Raw genomic sequence first — 15,182 nt, 5'->3', positions numbered from 1 at the left:
GCGTATACCTTTTAGAAAACAAGAATGACAGAGAAATGATTTTCTGTTTCAGTGATGCAGGCAGGGGGATTGATGACAACCAGTAATATAAATGTATGTGTTTTTATGTGACAGGGATTTAGTCTCCAATCCTGCAAACCTGTGATATATTTAACTTTAAATAAGTGAGTAGTCCTATTGAAGCTCATGGGACTGCTTGAATGAAGAAAATGTAAGCACATGCATAAACTGTTGACAGGATCGGTGCCATAAACTAGCCCAATGCTGTTGTCTGAGAGGTTGTATGTGCAGTCCTTCCTCTATATATAAACTTAATCTCCTTTCAGTGTGTTGTGGGGTTTCTACAGGTCTCTGTTTTGGCCATTTCTCTTTCTGTGTCCTGTCATTGTTATGCTGATAACTTGCAGATTTACTTCTGCACACCTGACCTGTCTCCTCCTAGCCAAATCAAAATCTCAGTTTAGTTTTCTGACATCTCCCCATAGACCAACTTTCTTCTTAAACACAGCCTGGCCAAAACAGAACTCCTAATCATTCCCCCCAGTCCTCCAGGATACCACCACCATCCTTCCTTTTGCCGAGGCCCATAGCCTGGACATTTTCTTTGACTTGGCCCTCTCTAGGTCTCCACTTCCAGGCCACATCTAAATCTTTGCATTTCTTGCTGCATAACATCTCTTAAGATACTGCTTTTCCTCTCTGTCCGCACAACTAAAACTCTCATCCAGGCCCTTATTTTTCCTGTCTCTCCTGCTCCAGTGGTCTCCTCTCTGGCCTTGACAAATTCCATCTTGTTTCAAATTCTGCTGCCAGGAGCATTTTTCTGACTTGTGACATTGATCCCATCTCTTCCCTCTTTGTCCCTCTCCAGCTTCACCTTCTTGTCCACATCAGACATAAACTACTTGTCTTCACTTTTAAGGCCTCCACAGCCTAACCCTGCCTTACCCAGCATTTCACACATGGGACCCCTGCAGTTGTTCTGCAAATGATTTGCAGTCTTGATTGCAAATTTTAAAATAATTTGCAACAAACCTCTGTGTTTTTTCCCCCCTCACTCGTGGGAGAAGCTCTCCATAAACATTTGCAAAGCCACCTTGTTGTTCTCCTTCAAATCCCTATTTAAACTCTTCTCTGTCATGATGCCTATAAATAAATGATTAGGCAGCTAGTGCTCTGAGACCACTGCTTTTCATGCTGACCAGTAATGTCTCATTAGTTATTTGTGCTCCCTCATCTGTCTCTCTCTCTATCCACCTTTTCTCTCTTGTCTCACATGGATAGACTGTAAGCTCTTTGGGCCTGTGTGATAAGTATTGTATAAACATAACAATGGAGTCCTAGCCTCTGGTCTCTGCTACAATACAAATAAGTAATAACAATAAAGTGGAATCAGCCAGTTTAACTTTCACTGATGCAACTCAGTGAAATGAAAAAAGGAAACCAACAGAATATAGTTAATGACCCCACTTCCCTCACCCCCGGAAAAAAAAATTAACATTCCATAAGATGGTGTTAAAAACACAGATAAGGGTCCTCTCCCATTACACTGTTGTTAAAAATCAATATATTTGTCTTAAGTGACTTAGGGCTTGTCTACATCACAAAGTTGCAGCGCTGGTGAGGGGGTTACAGCCCTGCAACTTAGGAGGTGTACACATCTGCAGGGCATCACCAGCGCTGCAACTCCCTGTTTGCAGCGCTGGCCGTACTCCCGTTTTGTCTCGGGTGTAGAGGATCCAGCGCTGGTGATCCAGCGCTGGTAATCAAGTGTAGACACTTACCAGCGCTTTTCTTGACCTCCGTGGAATAAGCAGGTATCCCAGCATACCTGAGGAAGCCTCTCCTTCAAGCAGGTCTCTTTCCCTGCGGTTTGCAGGGGGGTCCGGGGAACGCGAGAGCAAACTGCGGGGAAGCTGGTCTCCTTCCCCGGTTTGCTCTCGCGTTCCCCGAACCCCCTGTGCAAGCAGGTCTCCTTCCCTGCGGTTTGCTCTCGCGTTCCCCGAACCCCCGAGCAAGCAGGTCTCCTTCCCTGCGGTTTGCTCTCGCGTTCCCCGAACCCCCGAGCAAGCAGGTCTCCTTCCCTGCGGTTTGCAGGGGGGTTCGGGGAACGCGAGAGCAAACCGCGGGGAAGCTGGTCTCCTTCCCCGGTTTGCTCTCGCGTTCCCCGAACCCCCCTTGAAGCCGCCCAACAGCGCTGCAGTGTGGCCACATCTAACACCACTTGCAGCGCTGGTTGCTGTAAGTGTGGCCACTCTGCAGCGCTGGCCCTATACAGCTGTACTAATACAGCTGTAACAACCAGCGCTGCAAAATTGTAGATGTAGACATACCCTTATTAAAGTTCATTTTTTCCTCTCTTCTAGTGGGCTTTTTTGGTCATCTCCTCAGAAGATTCTGTGATAGTGGTTTTCTTCAGGTTAAAAATTCTTTGCCCTTCAGCATAACATACATGTTGTTACATACGTTGTACTTATAGTCTCTCCTCATAACCAGTGCTATTTAATCAGTACTGCTACATAACCCGTTCTTGTACCATTAGTACTTACTCCATTTCTTTATTTTAAATGTGAAAATGTAATAAAAAGATTTTTATTTGAATCAAAATCCCCAAACAACCGTAAAATCCTTAAAACAATATGTTTGCAAGAAATGTCAGTTATGCAAATGGCATTATTTCAGCAGAGAATTATTTTCAGTTATAGCTGGGCCTGAACGAGAACCCTTGATTTGATTTCCGTGAACTTGAGGAAGGATACCATCTGGATGCAAACCTTGTGGCTCAGTTGCATCACTATTTTTAAAGCATTATCAGCAACAGAGAATGGCATCTAGAAAAGCAGAGAAAACCAAACAGGACTGCTCTAGTGCAAATGAAGAATTTCTAAAAGGGTGGTAAGCCAAATCATAGAATATCAAGGTTGGAAGGGACCTCAGGAGGTCATCTAGTCCAACCCCCTGCTTAAAGCAGGACCAATCCCCAGACATATTTTTGCCCCAGTTCCCTAAATGGCCCCCTCAAGGATTGAACTCACAATCCTGGGTTTAGCAGGCCAATGCTCAAACCACTGAGCTATCCCTCCCTCCTGCATATGTTCATTTTAAATAAAGGCGTATTTAAAATGAGGCACAAAGAAAATAATATCCTTTTAAATGGAGTCATTATGACTGTAGTATGTATAGTAAAGTGAATTTCAGTGCTGTCCTAGTCACATAATATTGGTGGAGTGCAGAAGATCAGCTAATCAGAAAGACCTTAAAGATTCCTACTATCAAGATTTGGTAGTATAATGAAACTGACATTGTTCATCACATGTGTAGTGATTAGTCTGTGCAGTCCTAAGGCTTCAGTTGTAAACCGCGTCTGTAAAAATGTCAGAGGCCTCTGAGATTTAAGACAGGAACAAATAAATTCGGAATCTTAATCTTTTTTAAAAATTGGGCCATTCCTGTGAGAAACATCTGCTTGATAATGAACAGGTGAGTCACATCAATATCATCCAAAAGCTACCAAGTTTGATCTGGGGTTGTGTGCTCAAATGGTATGGACGGCAACGCTGGCTTTAGTTTTTTCCATGGCCGAGTTCTACGCACCGGTTTGGGGAAGAAGCTCGCACACAGACCTGATCAACATCCAATTAAATGTGGCTCTGAGACATGTAAGTGGCACCCTGAAGACCATGCCACTGCCTTAGATTCCAGTCCTCCAAAGTCCTTTCTTCAACCATCTGGTGAGAGATGGCTATGTTACACGAGTACAAAAAAGTTCTTGCTCGTCCAAAGTTCTTTGTTCACCCACCTCACGCTTGCCGTAAGTCCTGCTGGCCATTCTGGGTGTTTGGAGAAGCTCTTCTGTCATTCAGCTTCAACTCAGAAAACTCCTGGTGGATGCAATGGGCAGGCTCTGACATAAACAACAAGCACCTTGTACATGATCGCACCGTCGAACGACCTGGTTTCTTGCTCTGCCAAAGATAGTAGATGACCATCAACCATATTAGGACATTACACGAAAGATGTGTGCACCTGATGCACAAATGGAGAATCAAGGATTTACCACAGTGTGAATGCGGAGTCTTCCAAACCATTGAACATGATGTGAACCAAACCAAAAATGTCTTGTCATTTCCAGGAGGTATAGCCTCAAGATCTGTGCTGTTTTCCTATTTCACTGGCAATGCTATTACATGTGCTTTCTGCTGTGTTTTGGCTTCCAGCTAACACTGTGACCCAGCTCAAATATTCTTGCCATAAAAATGAAACTCATGGTGAAGTTCCAAATTCCTGGCCTACCCAGCACTGATTCTGAGAGGGGTATTTGGAGCGGGGTTTGGTTGAAGATAGGGATGGAAACTGGCACTTTTAGGTTTGTGTCACTGCAAAGTTTGAAGAATGCTGCTTCAAGCTGGTGGCCTGTAATCCTGATAGAATGTTTTTATTGTAATTTACCTGAAGACCAAGACGGGTAAATGTTAATGGTAAGCCACTGAATTTGGGGCTGCAGCTTTTCACTCTTGATCAGGAATTTTCCCACACAATGGCTGCCTTGCATTAGGTGCTGCCATTGTGTCTGACTTCATGGAGGTGGTCTGAAGGCTTTATTTTTCCCATGGGGATTGTTAAATTTTGATGTTCTGCAGGCCTGATACTTGACTTATTTTTGCACGCATTAACGTTTTGGCAACATGTATTTTTCTTAATGTCCTGGTAATCAAATACTGCACATGGAAGAACTTCCTCATAAAGTCCTCCTGTTTTCTGGGGTGAGAATTTAAACCAATTTTTAAATTTTGGATTGTTGCTGCTTCACATCTTATAAGGGCAGTCTGGAGAGACTTAGATGTGCTTAAAGTTTTAACAACTTGTATTTCTGACCAGTTACCCAAAGTGGCAAAGACTCCAAACTTTAAAGGCACTTGTTGCTGGCAGATTTGCAACTCTTCAAGCCACATGCTAGGCCTGGTAGTTACTGGTTAGTGCCCTAAAGCTGTTTTCCGCTTTACACTGCCTGTCTGAAATTTAATACAAAGCTCAGATCGGCTCGACATTTTAGGCCTTGTGCACTTCGGCGAGGATTAAAAAAAAATTAAAATCCCTAATATTTTCTCCAGGCAGAAAATTGAATTAAAGCTTCTCTTGACTGTGCTGGATGTCAAAGGAAGGGAGGGTACAAAATAGGAATCAAAGAAAGCTACTGCAACAGAATTTTTTTTCCTACCTTTGAGTTTTCCAGAAGTTGAGGGGGCTTTTGACAGTTCAGGGAAGTACTTGGTGAAAGTCTCCTATGACAGCTTAAAATATTTGACTGAGGTGTTCAAGGTCTACAAGAAGTAAGGTTCAAATCTCACATATTTGTTTTCTCAGGTTGAGCCTGCTGATATGCAGTTCAATCAAAATTAAAATCATCTCCAATATTTGTTAACCAAAAACATTGTCTGTACATTTTAAAGTATTTTGTATTCAGATTTGAATCTAAAGCCCAGCTCTATCTTTTAGGGTTAGCATTTTAGTTACTGTGCTGTGTGAGAAAAAGCTTACTACCCTCACACTTGGATTATTCCTCAAACTTTTCTAACGTACTGATTCTGTTTGCTTTTTAGATCCTCTATTCCCAGAAATAGAGTTTGTTACAGTACAAGGGCCTGCACCAGCACTCAGCCTACGAAAAGCAGAAGATAGAAATGGACCTATCAGGTCTGTGGGGTTTTTTTTTACATGCTCCCGACTCTCTCAAAATATATTTTTAAAGTACTGATCATTTAGATGTTTGTGTATTTTAAACTGTCTTCAATTAGATTATTTTATTAGCGATGGGACCAAACCAGAAAGTTTGAATCCAGGTCCCATCTTCACTGTAATTTGTGATTGTTCAGATCTGGAGTTTTGCTTTGGGTTAATCTCTCCTTGGGACCACAATTCTGTCCTCAATTACTCTGAATTTATGTTGGTGTAACTCCATTGGCTCAGTGGAGCTACCCCAGATATTCATTGGTGTAACTAAGAGCAGTTTATACTTGTCATGTGCAAACCACATTGTACAGCTTGCAGGAAATTCTCTAGTAGCCAGGAGGAAGTTAAGAAAGGTGGTCTATTCTCCAAATCCTGATAAACAGAAACACCATATTCATTTACTGGTACCAAAATAATAAATACTCTTTGGAGTAGTGAGTGTTAACTCTGCTGACATATGTTGGTAAGTGCCTGGGAAATGAGAGAGACGAATTACTGTAACTTGTGTTATAGTAAGGCAGGAAATACTTGGAAATGAAAACATAGTGCAGGAGCCAAAGCACAGTGTAACAACAGTACAGTGCATGTACTCTGTGAGTTGCTCTTTTTTGTGGGAGGACATCACCCTCTGAACTTTTGGTGAACTCGAGGGACAAGTTTCTAATTAAAGTCATAGATGGGAGCTCTCGTCACCTTCTTGATACTGGAAACAGCACCTTTCTGGGAAATCAGGAACAAGTAGGTTTTAATAGGTTGATAAAGTCTTTCAGCTCTGCTTGGGCTGCAAGGAGAAAGTTGCGTGTTGGATGAATTGAGCAAACACGCAGTTTGTAGTGATTCATAGTTGGCAATTCTCATACGAAAATACTAAATTAGCATGCCCAGTCATGTTAAATCTGTGTGTGCAATTTGGAAAATTAGCCTTATAATAGGCATATATAGTCTGTTTTATACAGAGGGCAATAAATAGCACATATATAAAGGGAAATATTTCACCCACACATGGAAAGAGTTCACCCGGGATGTTAGTGATTTGAAAACTGTTAAACAAAGGGCCAAAATATTTGGAAGACTACATGCAAATATGATTTCTCACTGGTGCTTAGTGCATGGAAATGAATGCTGATGGTTGCTTTTCTGTTTCATTCTAGTTTTTATCAAGTGATTGTGCTTCCCTTGGCCTTGCAAAGCACATTTACTTGTGATTCCCTGGCTGCTGTGACTTTCTTTAACAATGCCACTGATGCTGAGGGGTATGTGGCAGCTGAATTCCTCGCCGAGGATGTTGCTGACAACATGCTGATCTCTCTTGGAGACAGACATTACTACGGGGCATTCTATAATGCTCCCTTAAAGCAGGGGAAAGATTACTGTGTGGTACTGAGAATTATAAGCCAATGGAATAAGGTAATGGGTATTTTAAATAAACTTTTCTCTGAGTCTTTGTTGAATGAAAGAAGTTTTAATTGGAAAACGAGGGAAAATGTTTAGCTTTTTGTTCTGTTTTGATGATATTGTCAGGGACAAGAAGTAGATGATATAAAACTTAAATTGAAATGTCCTGAAGTAGCCATTTTAATTGCCTGCAGATCTCTTCACCATTGTGATGCAGAAGCGATTCTGGATGCTGAAATATAAACAAAGGAAAGGATTAGGGATTTAGTGCCAACTTCTGCCTTCAGGGATGGGTGCACAAACACCACTGATTCATTGGTAATTACAGGTGCCTATAATTTACAAAGGCCATAATTTAGCCTTAGGGAGTGCTAGTATCTGAAAGTCACTCAACAGTAACATGATTCTTTCTTTTGAGTCAAGTGCTTTTACTGTGAGGTATTCTGTCCTTCCAAGTGACACTACAAGATGACCAGACTTTCTTTAATGGAGTTTTTTGTTTTACTTGCATTTTAGCCTTATAAATAACAGGGAATGTCAACTTTGGGCAACCCAGGTTTTGTGGGAAGACTTGTTGCGAGGGCATATATTGATACTAATTCCTTTATTGAAGGGGCAGGGTTGTTGAATTTTCAACATTTGAGGAGAAGGAAGCCTTTTTAGTCACTGAAGTTAAATAGGGCTGTGTAATGGCGTGAGAATCACCCCTGCGGCACCTCCTGCTGGCGTCCTGGGAATTAGCTCTTTTTTCCAGTCTTGGAGTGCCCTCTGCAGGCCGACATCTACTGCCACTGGGCCTCCCGTGTCCCTCCCGGACCCCGGTATCTGGGGTGCTGCCCCCTGGCAGTAATCCCTCACTCTCATGGTCTCCCTTCACCAGGGATCCCAACCCCCTAATCCCACCTTGCCTCAGCTGGTGGCTACTGCCAGTCAGCTATGAGTCCTTGGTCCCTGGGGCAAACTGCAGTCTAAGAGCCAGTCATCACAGGCAAGGGGGTAGGACCTTCTGTCTTCCTTTGCCACCCAGTACCTCAGGGGTGGGTCTAGGACCAGGCCGTGCAGCCTGGGGAGTCGCCAGGCTGGAGCTCCCCTGCTCCTCTGTCCTTTCCCCATCCCTGCTTCACTCCACGTACCTTTACTATCGACAGCCAGGCCCTGCTCCCTCCAAGACTGGAGAGACAGAGACTCTAGCTCCAAGCTAGCAGCGCTTTTGTAAGGACCTGCTGTGCTCTGTTTGGGGCGTGACCCCAGCAGTGTCTGCTTTCCTAAGCAGCCTGGGCTTTTCCTTGCAGCCCCAGCACTCTCCCAGGGCTGGCCTTAACCCTGTCAGGGCCAGAGCGGGTAACCACCCCTCTACAGGCTGTCAAGTGATTTAAAAAAATTAATCAGGAGATCTAAAAAATCAGTTGCAATTAATTGCAATTTTAAGCTCATTGTTAAACAATAATAAAATACCAATTGACATTTATTATAAATATCTTGGATGGTTTTTCTACATTTTCAAATATATTTATTTCAATTACAACACAGAATACAAAGAGTACAGGTCTCACTTTATTTTAAATAGTTATTACACCAGACCAAAGAATTTTAAATAATGTGACTAAATTCCTAAATTGCTTAACTTTCACATTATTGTTCTTGTGAAGTCACATTTCAGCATCATACACCTGGTCTACACTAGACAAATTACTCATTCCTGACAATGAATGTCAGCAGTGATTAATTTTTCTAGTGTAGACCAAGCCATAGAGTATTCCAGGTAATACAGGACCTGAAATTTCAAAAAACAGAGCTTTCATGTCTTTTTTTTTTAATACATCATAAAGTAACCAAAAAAGGCACAATCCCATTCTTTTCCTTTTGCAGGTCACCTTTAAATATTCTCCTACAGTTTTGAAACCCAAGCCCCATAGCATTGTACACGAGAACCAGAAAATGAAAAGGGCTTTTAATAAAATTGCAACCTATGCACCAGTCCAAGCTGAGTGAAATGTGAAAGACTGAGGGAAATGTGAGGGACATCCACTTATGCTAGCCAAATGTCATGCCACCTGATCCTCTCCAACAGGGAATGCTTGGAGAGCATCAGGGAAGAAGCTAGGAGAACTGAGATAATGGAGGAGTACCATTTTTCCTAATGATAAATTTGGCAGGTGAGAAGTGCGAATTCTGGAGAGAGATGGGGCTTGGGAGATAGCTACAGATTGCCTGACAGTATCATGAAAACCTCCCTTAAGTAGAACAAATTGTCCATCTCTGGATGTGTCCTTCTCAGTGAGAGAGTGGTATTCTTTAATTAGCTCCAACCCATCTGGTGCCTGTTTCAGGCTCCACTGATTACTTTATGGATTCCATACCTCTCAACCTGCCAAGGCCCAAAATGAAAGACACTGAGAAAATAATAGTGCTTGGAGCTTAAAATGATGTGGGATTCATTTCTTTAGCCTAAGTAAAACCTTCTACAACCCCCATTTCATCATTCAGCATTTGTGGAGTGAATATGTAATAAAAGCAACAGTAAGTCTGCAAGGGATGGAGGTAAATTTGATATTCCAGTTAGAGGATTTTGTAGTATTTAGTACAGGCATGGAAACGGCTAGGGGTAGAATGTTGAAATTTGAAACATAAGGAACCCTAATTGAGGGGAAAATGCCTTTAACTGTTCTGACAACTGGTCTTGAAAAATTCATGTTGCGCACACGTGTGCAGTAGATTGCTTGTGTTTTCTCTCCTAAACTTGGAAAGTGCACTGCTGTGGAAGGCTATACTGTCTATGGGTGCATGACTAACTTCTCTACATAGTGAAAATGGCAGTAGGTAGGCTGAAGCAAAGAGTCCATTAGGATCTCTTGGCTCAATCCTAGGGGACCTTGTTAGGTGTGTGATATTAGAGGAGGTTGCCCCATACAGAGTGAAGTCCTGCAGGTCTGTTCTTGTTCATTCTGTACCCTATCTTTTATGCTTTTAAACAACTAGAAAATCCCATAGCAAAAACTATATTAAATATCAGTGAGGTTGTATAGAAGCTCATAATAAAGCCCCAAACGAAGACTGTCCCTTTGTGCAGATGCATCATGATTTAGGGCATGTCTACACTTACCTCCAGAGCGATCGATCCAGTGGGGGTTGATTTATTGCGTCTAGTGAAGACGCGATAAATTGACTGCCGAGCACTCTCCCGTCGACTCCGGTACTCGACCAGAACAAGAAGCATAGGCGGAGTCGATGGGGGAGTGTCAGTACCTCTAAGTACATCGACTTCAGCTATGCTATTTTTGTAGCTGAAGTTGCATAACTTAGACCGACTTAGCTCGCGTTCCCCTCTCCTCCAGTGTAGACCAGGCCTTAATCTTTAATTACCTGATAATATACCATTTATCCACTGCAATAGTATACTTTTTTGTCTAAAACCTTCAATAAAATATATGTAAATACCAGAGTCCATGTAAGTCATTTATATGTAAAGTACATAACACACTTCATATTAAGTATACACCATGGAGTAGTACTGTACCTACCATTCATATGTATGTTTGAGGGTGTGAGATACAGAAGAAGAAAATAGGGAAGAGAACACATCAAAAAAGAGGGGAAAACTGATTAAACAAGAATTTATAGAAAGTCTGTCCCTAACGATATTTTGGATCATAATGAAAATTAAACTAGTGTAAGTACTGTATTAAAGTTTCTTTAAAAATTATAAGGTGCTAAATGTGTATTCAGAGTGGAGAAAAACGTTGTGTAATATATTATTTGCAAAACAGTGAGTGACCATGTAATTAACCACTGTAAAGGAATCTGTATATGCGAATAGGGGGCAGAGTTAAGACTGCATGTGCAGCCTTAACGTTGGTATTTCCTAACTTCTTGAATGCTTAACCATGCAACTTTATAGCCCCGTCACGTAGGGTTTTTAGATATCTGTTCTTTTCTATCCGAAAGATGAGAGCTAGACTTTCCTCAGAGTTTTCTCTTTAATCTGATCTTTATTCCCTGTAGCCTTCTCAGGAAAGCTTGGTGATCTAGGAATCCATTCCCACTGTAATACATTTTAATGTTTCTTGTCTGAATGCCTTTGCTGATGGTGTAGGCTTGTTGATTAAATACATATCCTGGGAAACCAGTGACATTGGTTATGTTTTACTTTCCAGGTGAGGACGCAATCTTGTGCAGTTTGGGCACAAATTGAAGGTAAGGCAGTTTTTCATCTTATGAGAAAACAAAAGTTGTCATTGCATTGCCTGGCTATATCTTGGCATAAAACTAACAATTTCTGTGGCTTTTGTTTAATTCCCTGCTAGCAGTGAAGTCTAGCGGAGCGTTACAAAGGTTAGATCAGGGTTTCTCCACTTCTGGATTGGGACCCAAAATTGGGTTGCCAGAATGTTTCAAAGGGTCACGTGGCAGCTCCGGTCCCACAGGACTGGCTTGGCTCACCTCTCTTCTCCAGGCCCTGCACATTCGAGGGTCCTAGCGCCACTCAGGTTTGACCCAGCCATCATGATGATGGGAGTCCAGGTAGGCCAAATTTGAGTGAGTGACCCTGCAACTCCATGAGCCAGGTCACAACTCCACTCACACAAATTTGGTCCAGCCAGGGGGGCGGGGCCAAACCTGAGTGGCGCTGCAACCCTGGAGCAGAGAGCCAACCCCAGCTAGCTTGGGGGAGGGAGGCAGGGCCCAACCAAAACCACCCCGGGGCCTTCACCCTCAGACTATTTACTGGGTTGCGACAGGCCATAAACATTTACAAATGGGCCTGCTCCAGCTGCTGTACTCCTCCAACCTACTGACATTCCACTGAGGCCAATAGATGGGGAGAACATTGCTGGAATTCTCAGCAGCTTTACAGGTGTGCTACGTTGGACAACATTAGTGCATTGAACAAACTGGTGAAAATGAAAACACCAAACAAGAAACATAAAAAGTGTATTTTCTGCTCTTCAAAATGTCTGAACCCTTCAATTACTGTTTCTCCAGTATAGTTACTGGAGAACTGGCCTGTTTCTCCAGTTTGCTTTAATGCATGAAACAAAGAAATTATCCTCATAGTGCTATCTCCCAGGAATGAAAGGGCAGGCTAGTAGTAAGTGCTGCAGAGAGGTGGTGACTGGCATCACCTGTTATTTGAGTGCCCGTACAAGCAGTCTCTGCCCTGAGGAGATTCAGGCTGCCTCCTCCAGCTAGTTGGTAATATAGCTGTTTCTTTTCTGTTGCATCTCAAGCAACCAGTGTTGATAGGAGAAAAACAAAGAAAATGAAAGGCTCTGGATTCTCCAAACAAGAAATCTCTTTGAGTAAAAGGAATTCAAAAAAGCAAAGCAAACTTGTTTCTTCCTTCTCTCGCTCTGAAATTGAGGGAGGAGAATTTGAGTTCCTCACTTGCCTTTTTGGTACAATTTTAATCAGGGAATTTTAATGCAGACAAATTATTTAACTAAATGAGTCGCTAAAGCTCTGGAACTTTCATTCTTCACTGGTGTAAGTTATCCGTGGGAAAACTATATTTTGTGAAGTATGAAAGCTTTTATGCCTGATGCAGAGTAGAATCTAAGAGTCAGAAATATCCCAAAAATTCTAACTGGTGGTTTTGATCTGTCAGTACCTAGTAAGACAGAATTATTGCTGGAGAATGCAGTGTTGTTGTAGCTATGTTGGTCCCCAGATATTAGAGAGACAAAGTGGGTGAGTTAATATCTTTTATTGGACCAACTTCTGCTGGTGAGAGAGAGAGAAGCTTTTGAGCTTACACAGAGCTCTTCTCTCATTGCTGGAGTGACATTGCTAAAATCCAGTTTTCAGACAGGATAAAATGTCCATTTTCTTCCTCTCTGTCAGGCCCCTTCCCAATGATTCTATTTCTAAAAATACTGTATTTTCAGGGGCATCACATCTGTTTGTTTGTTTTTTTCCTTGTACACACTTACCTTTTCTCCCATGAATTGAAGAAATTCTTTCTTGCCACACTTAAGATCCTCTGCAGGCCAGCAATAGCCTCTGCAGTACTGGCTCTCAGAAGCTTGGCCAGCTTCAGGGACTTGGCAGCTGTGGACGCTGCCTGTTTTTCTAAAGAGTATTTTTCCTGTTGGTAAGAGCTGCAAAATAACTAGAGCTAGTAGAAACTTTTGCACCAAAAAGGTTTTTTGATTAAAAATGCTGTGTTCATCAAAATGTGTAGAAAAACATGTCTGGTTTTGATAACATTTTGTTTAGGGGGAAAAAACCTGAAATGAAGTGTTTCAGCAACATTGAAACATCCTGTTTTTTGACATTTTTTGAATGGAATGTTTCTGGTTTTTTGTTTCTAAACCACTTTTTGAAACTAAATTAATTGATTTTTACATTAAAATGAATTTTTAAAAGGCTGAGATCAGACAAAAATGTTTTGGTTTGATCAAAACAAAATGTTGCTACCAAAACTAATTTTTTTTTTAAATTTTGTTTTATGGGAAATTTCAAAATGGCTCGTTTTTCTACTATTTCAGAAAGGGGACAGTGTTTTGAAATTGTGGAATTTCCCATGGCATGGAAATCTGGTTTCTGCTCGATACTAAAAATAACTATGCAGCCACAGAAAACTACCCCTTTCTCATATCTCTGTCTTCTGTCCACCCCTAGAATACCACTACAACCCTCTGGCGTGCAGCTGGATTTTTCTCTTTGGGTGGTGGCAAAGGAGAATTGGAAGATGGGTGAAGGAATGGGGCTTGTCTTTATACTCTGTCTCCACTTCCCCCTAGATAGGCCAGTCTTCCAGTCAACCAGTATCCATGGCCTTATGGGATTTGTACAACTTGAAAGGCTGTGTGAATTTTGAGAGGCTGAGTTCCTTAAGGCGTGCTTTTTCATTCCATTTTCAAAACAGAGGAAGATCTAGACATTCAATACAACCATGGACAGGGGCGGCTCTAGGTATTTTGCCGCCCCAAGCACAGTAGGCAGGCTGCCTTCAGCAGCTTGCCTGCGGGAGGTCCCCAGTTCCGCAGATTCGGCGGCACACCTGTGGAAGGTCTGCCAAAGTCGCGAGACTAGCGGACCCTCCGCAGGCATGCTGCCGAAGGCAACCTGTCTGCCATCCTCGCGGCAACCAGCAGAGTGCCCCCCATGGTTTGCCGCCCCAGGCACGCACTTGGCATGCTGGTGCCTGGAGCTGCCCCTAACCATGGCTGTTTAGACCAGATTTCTCTGTGACAGAGGCCTTCTAGTGAGGCTTTGATTATAATCTGTTAAATTGCTGTAATAAAGAGTGCTAGAGTAGTGATGGACATAGGCTTCCAGTGTTATAGTTAAGAGTGATCTGAATAAAATCAGAATGTAGTGATTTTAACTCAAATATAGTAATACAAAGGGGTGAAGTCTTTTTTTTTTTTTTGGTCATGTTAGTCTGTTCCATGGATATTTGATTTTTATATATGAAAACTGGTTTTGTGATGAAGTAAAGGTTTATGTATTTTTTTAAGTTCTGACCAAAATTGAACATGTGCAGAGGCTGATCAAATACTGCACATAAGATCTTAAAACCCCGATTCTGAAATTATCACTGGTAGTCATTTTCCGTGACTACAAGTAAGCACTATGGCTGCAGACCCTGATCTTGCAGTCTCACATGTGATTAAATGGAACTGCACATGTGCATAAAATTATTCATACACTTAAGTGTTTCCAGCATCAGGGCGATAATTCATGAGGCGCATGTGTTTCTTGTGCATGTGTAGAAAATAAGAAGTGGCTCATGCAGTCAGAGCAAAGAGTTATTTGCATCATTTTGATAGAGTTGACTCCTGAAAAGTTTGGTAACAAATGACAGCTCCTTCACACTTATTTCTTCTGAAATACCATGATGGGGAAATGGCTTGCTCTTATCCTGATTGAAAACTTCAGGGGCCAGTCAGTTAATGTATTTATGCAGATTATTCATTCCTCTTCTCCTCAGGCACATGTCAGTTTTAGTTTACCCACCCTCTCAGTTCTCATTAACACAAATATTTGAGGGATTTGTTCATGAGCTATAGCAGTCTGTTCTCCCCAGGTGTGATTCCGTGGTGTTTATATTG

At 42.0% G+C, this 15,182-nt stretch overlaps 1 protein-coding gene and 1 long non-coding RNA gene across 15 annotated transcripts in view; one reads left to right on the top strand and one right to left on the bottom strand.

The window, feature by feature from the left end:
* Positions 1-15,182, top strand: part of SUSD1 (sushi domain containing 1) — a 142,397-nt gene that overhangs the window by 65,728 nt on the left and 61,487 nt on the right. For 11 of the 13 annotated variants that reach the window (XR_007772992.1, XR_007772988.1, XR_007772987.1 and 8 more), the window contains exons 18-20: positions 5,601-5,694; positions 6,882-7,137; positions 11,280-11,319. Coding sequence is in view for 5 of the 13 variants with exons in the window: in XM_050943052.1 (XP_050799009.1) it covers positions 5,601-5,694; positions 6,882-7,137; positions 11,280-11,319 (390 nt within the window). In the remaining 8 variants the exon portion in view is untranslated. Of the gene's footprint in view, positions 1-5,600; positions 5,695-6,881; positions 7,138-7,319; positions 7,444-9,196; positions 9,215-11,279; positions 11,320-15,182 lie in introns of those variants that run through there. The other 2 variants (XR_007772993.1, XR_007772994.1) reach the window with 2 other exon arrangements.
* LOC127046349 (uncharacterized) lies at positions 7,173-15,175 on the bottom strand. 2 transcript variants are annotated; one of them, XR_007773000.1, is made up of 3 exons: positions 13,056-15,175; positions 8,757-8,899; positions 7,173-7,357 (listed from the first exon to the last, which is right to left on the bottom strand). It is a non-coding gene; the product is annotated as an uncharacterized LOC127046349 (long non-coding RNA). The 2 variants fall into 2 exon arrangements; XR_007773001.1 differs by lacking the exon at positions 8,757-8,899.

The sequence above is a fragment of the Gopherus flavomarginatus genome, chromosome 3 (assembly GCF_025201925.1).
Source record: "Gopherus flavomarginatus isolate rGopFla2 chromosome 3, rGopFla2.mat.asm, whole genome shotgun sequence".
NCBI lineage: Eukaryota > Metazoa > Chordata > Testudines > Testudinidae > Gopherus > Gopherus flavomarginatus.
Note: the sequence above shows the minus strand (reverse complement) of the source record. Positions and strands in the feature narration are given on the sequence as shown.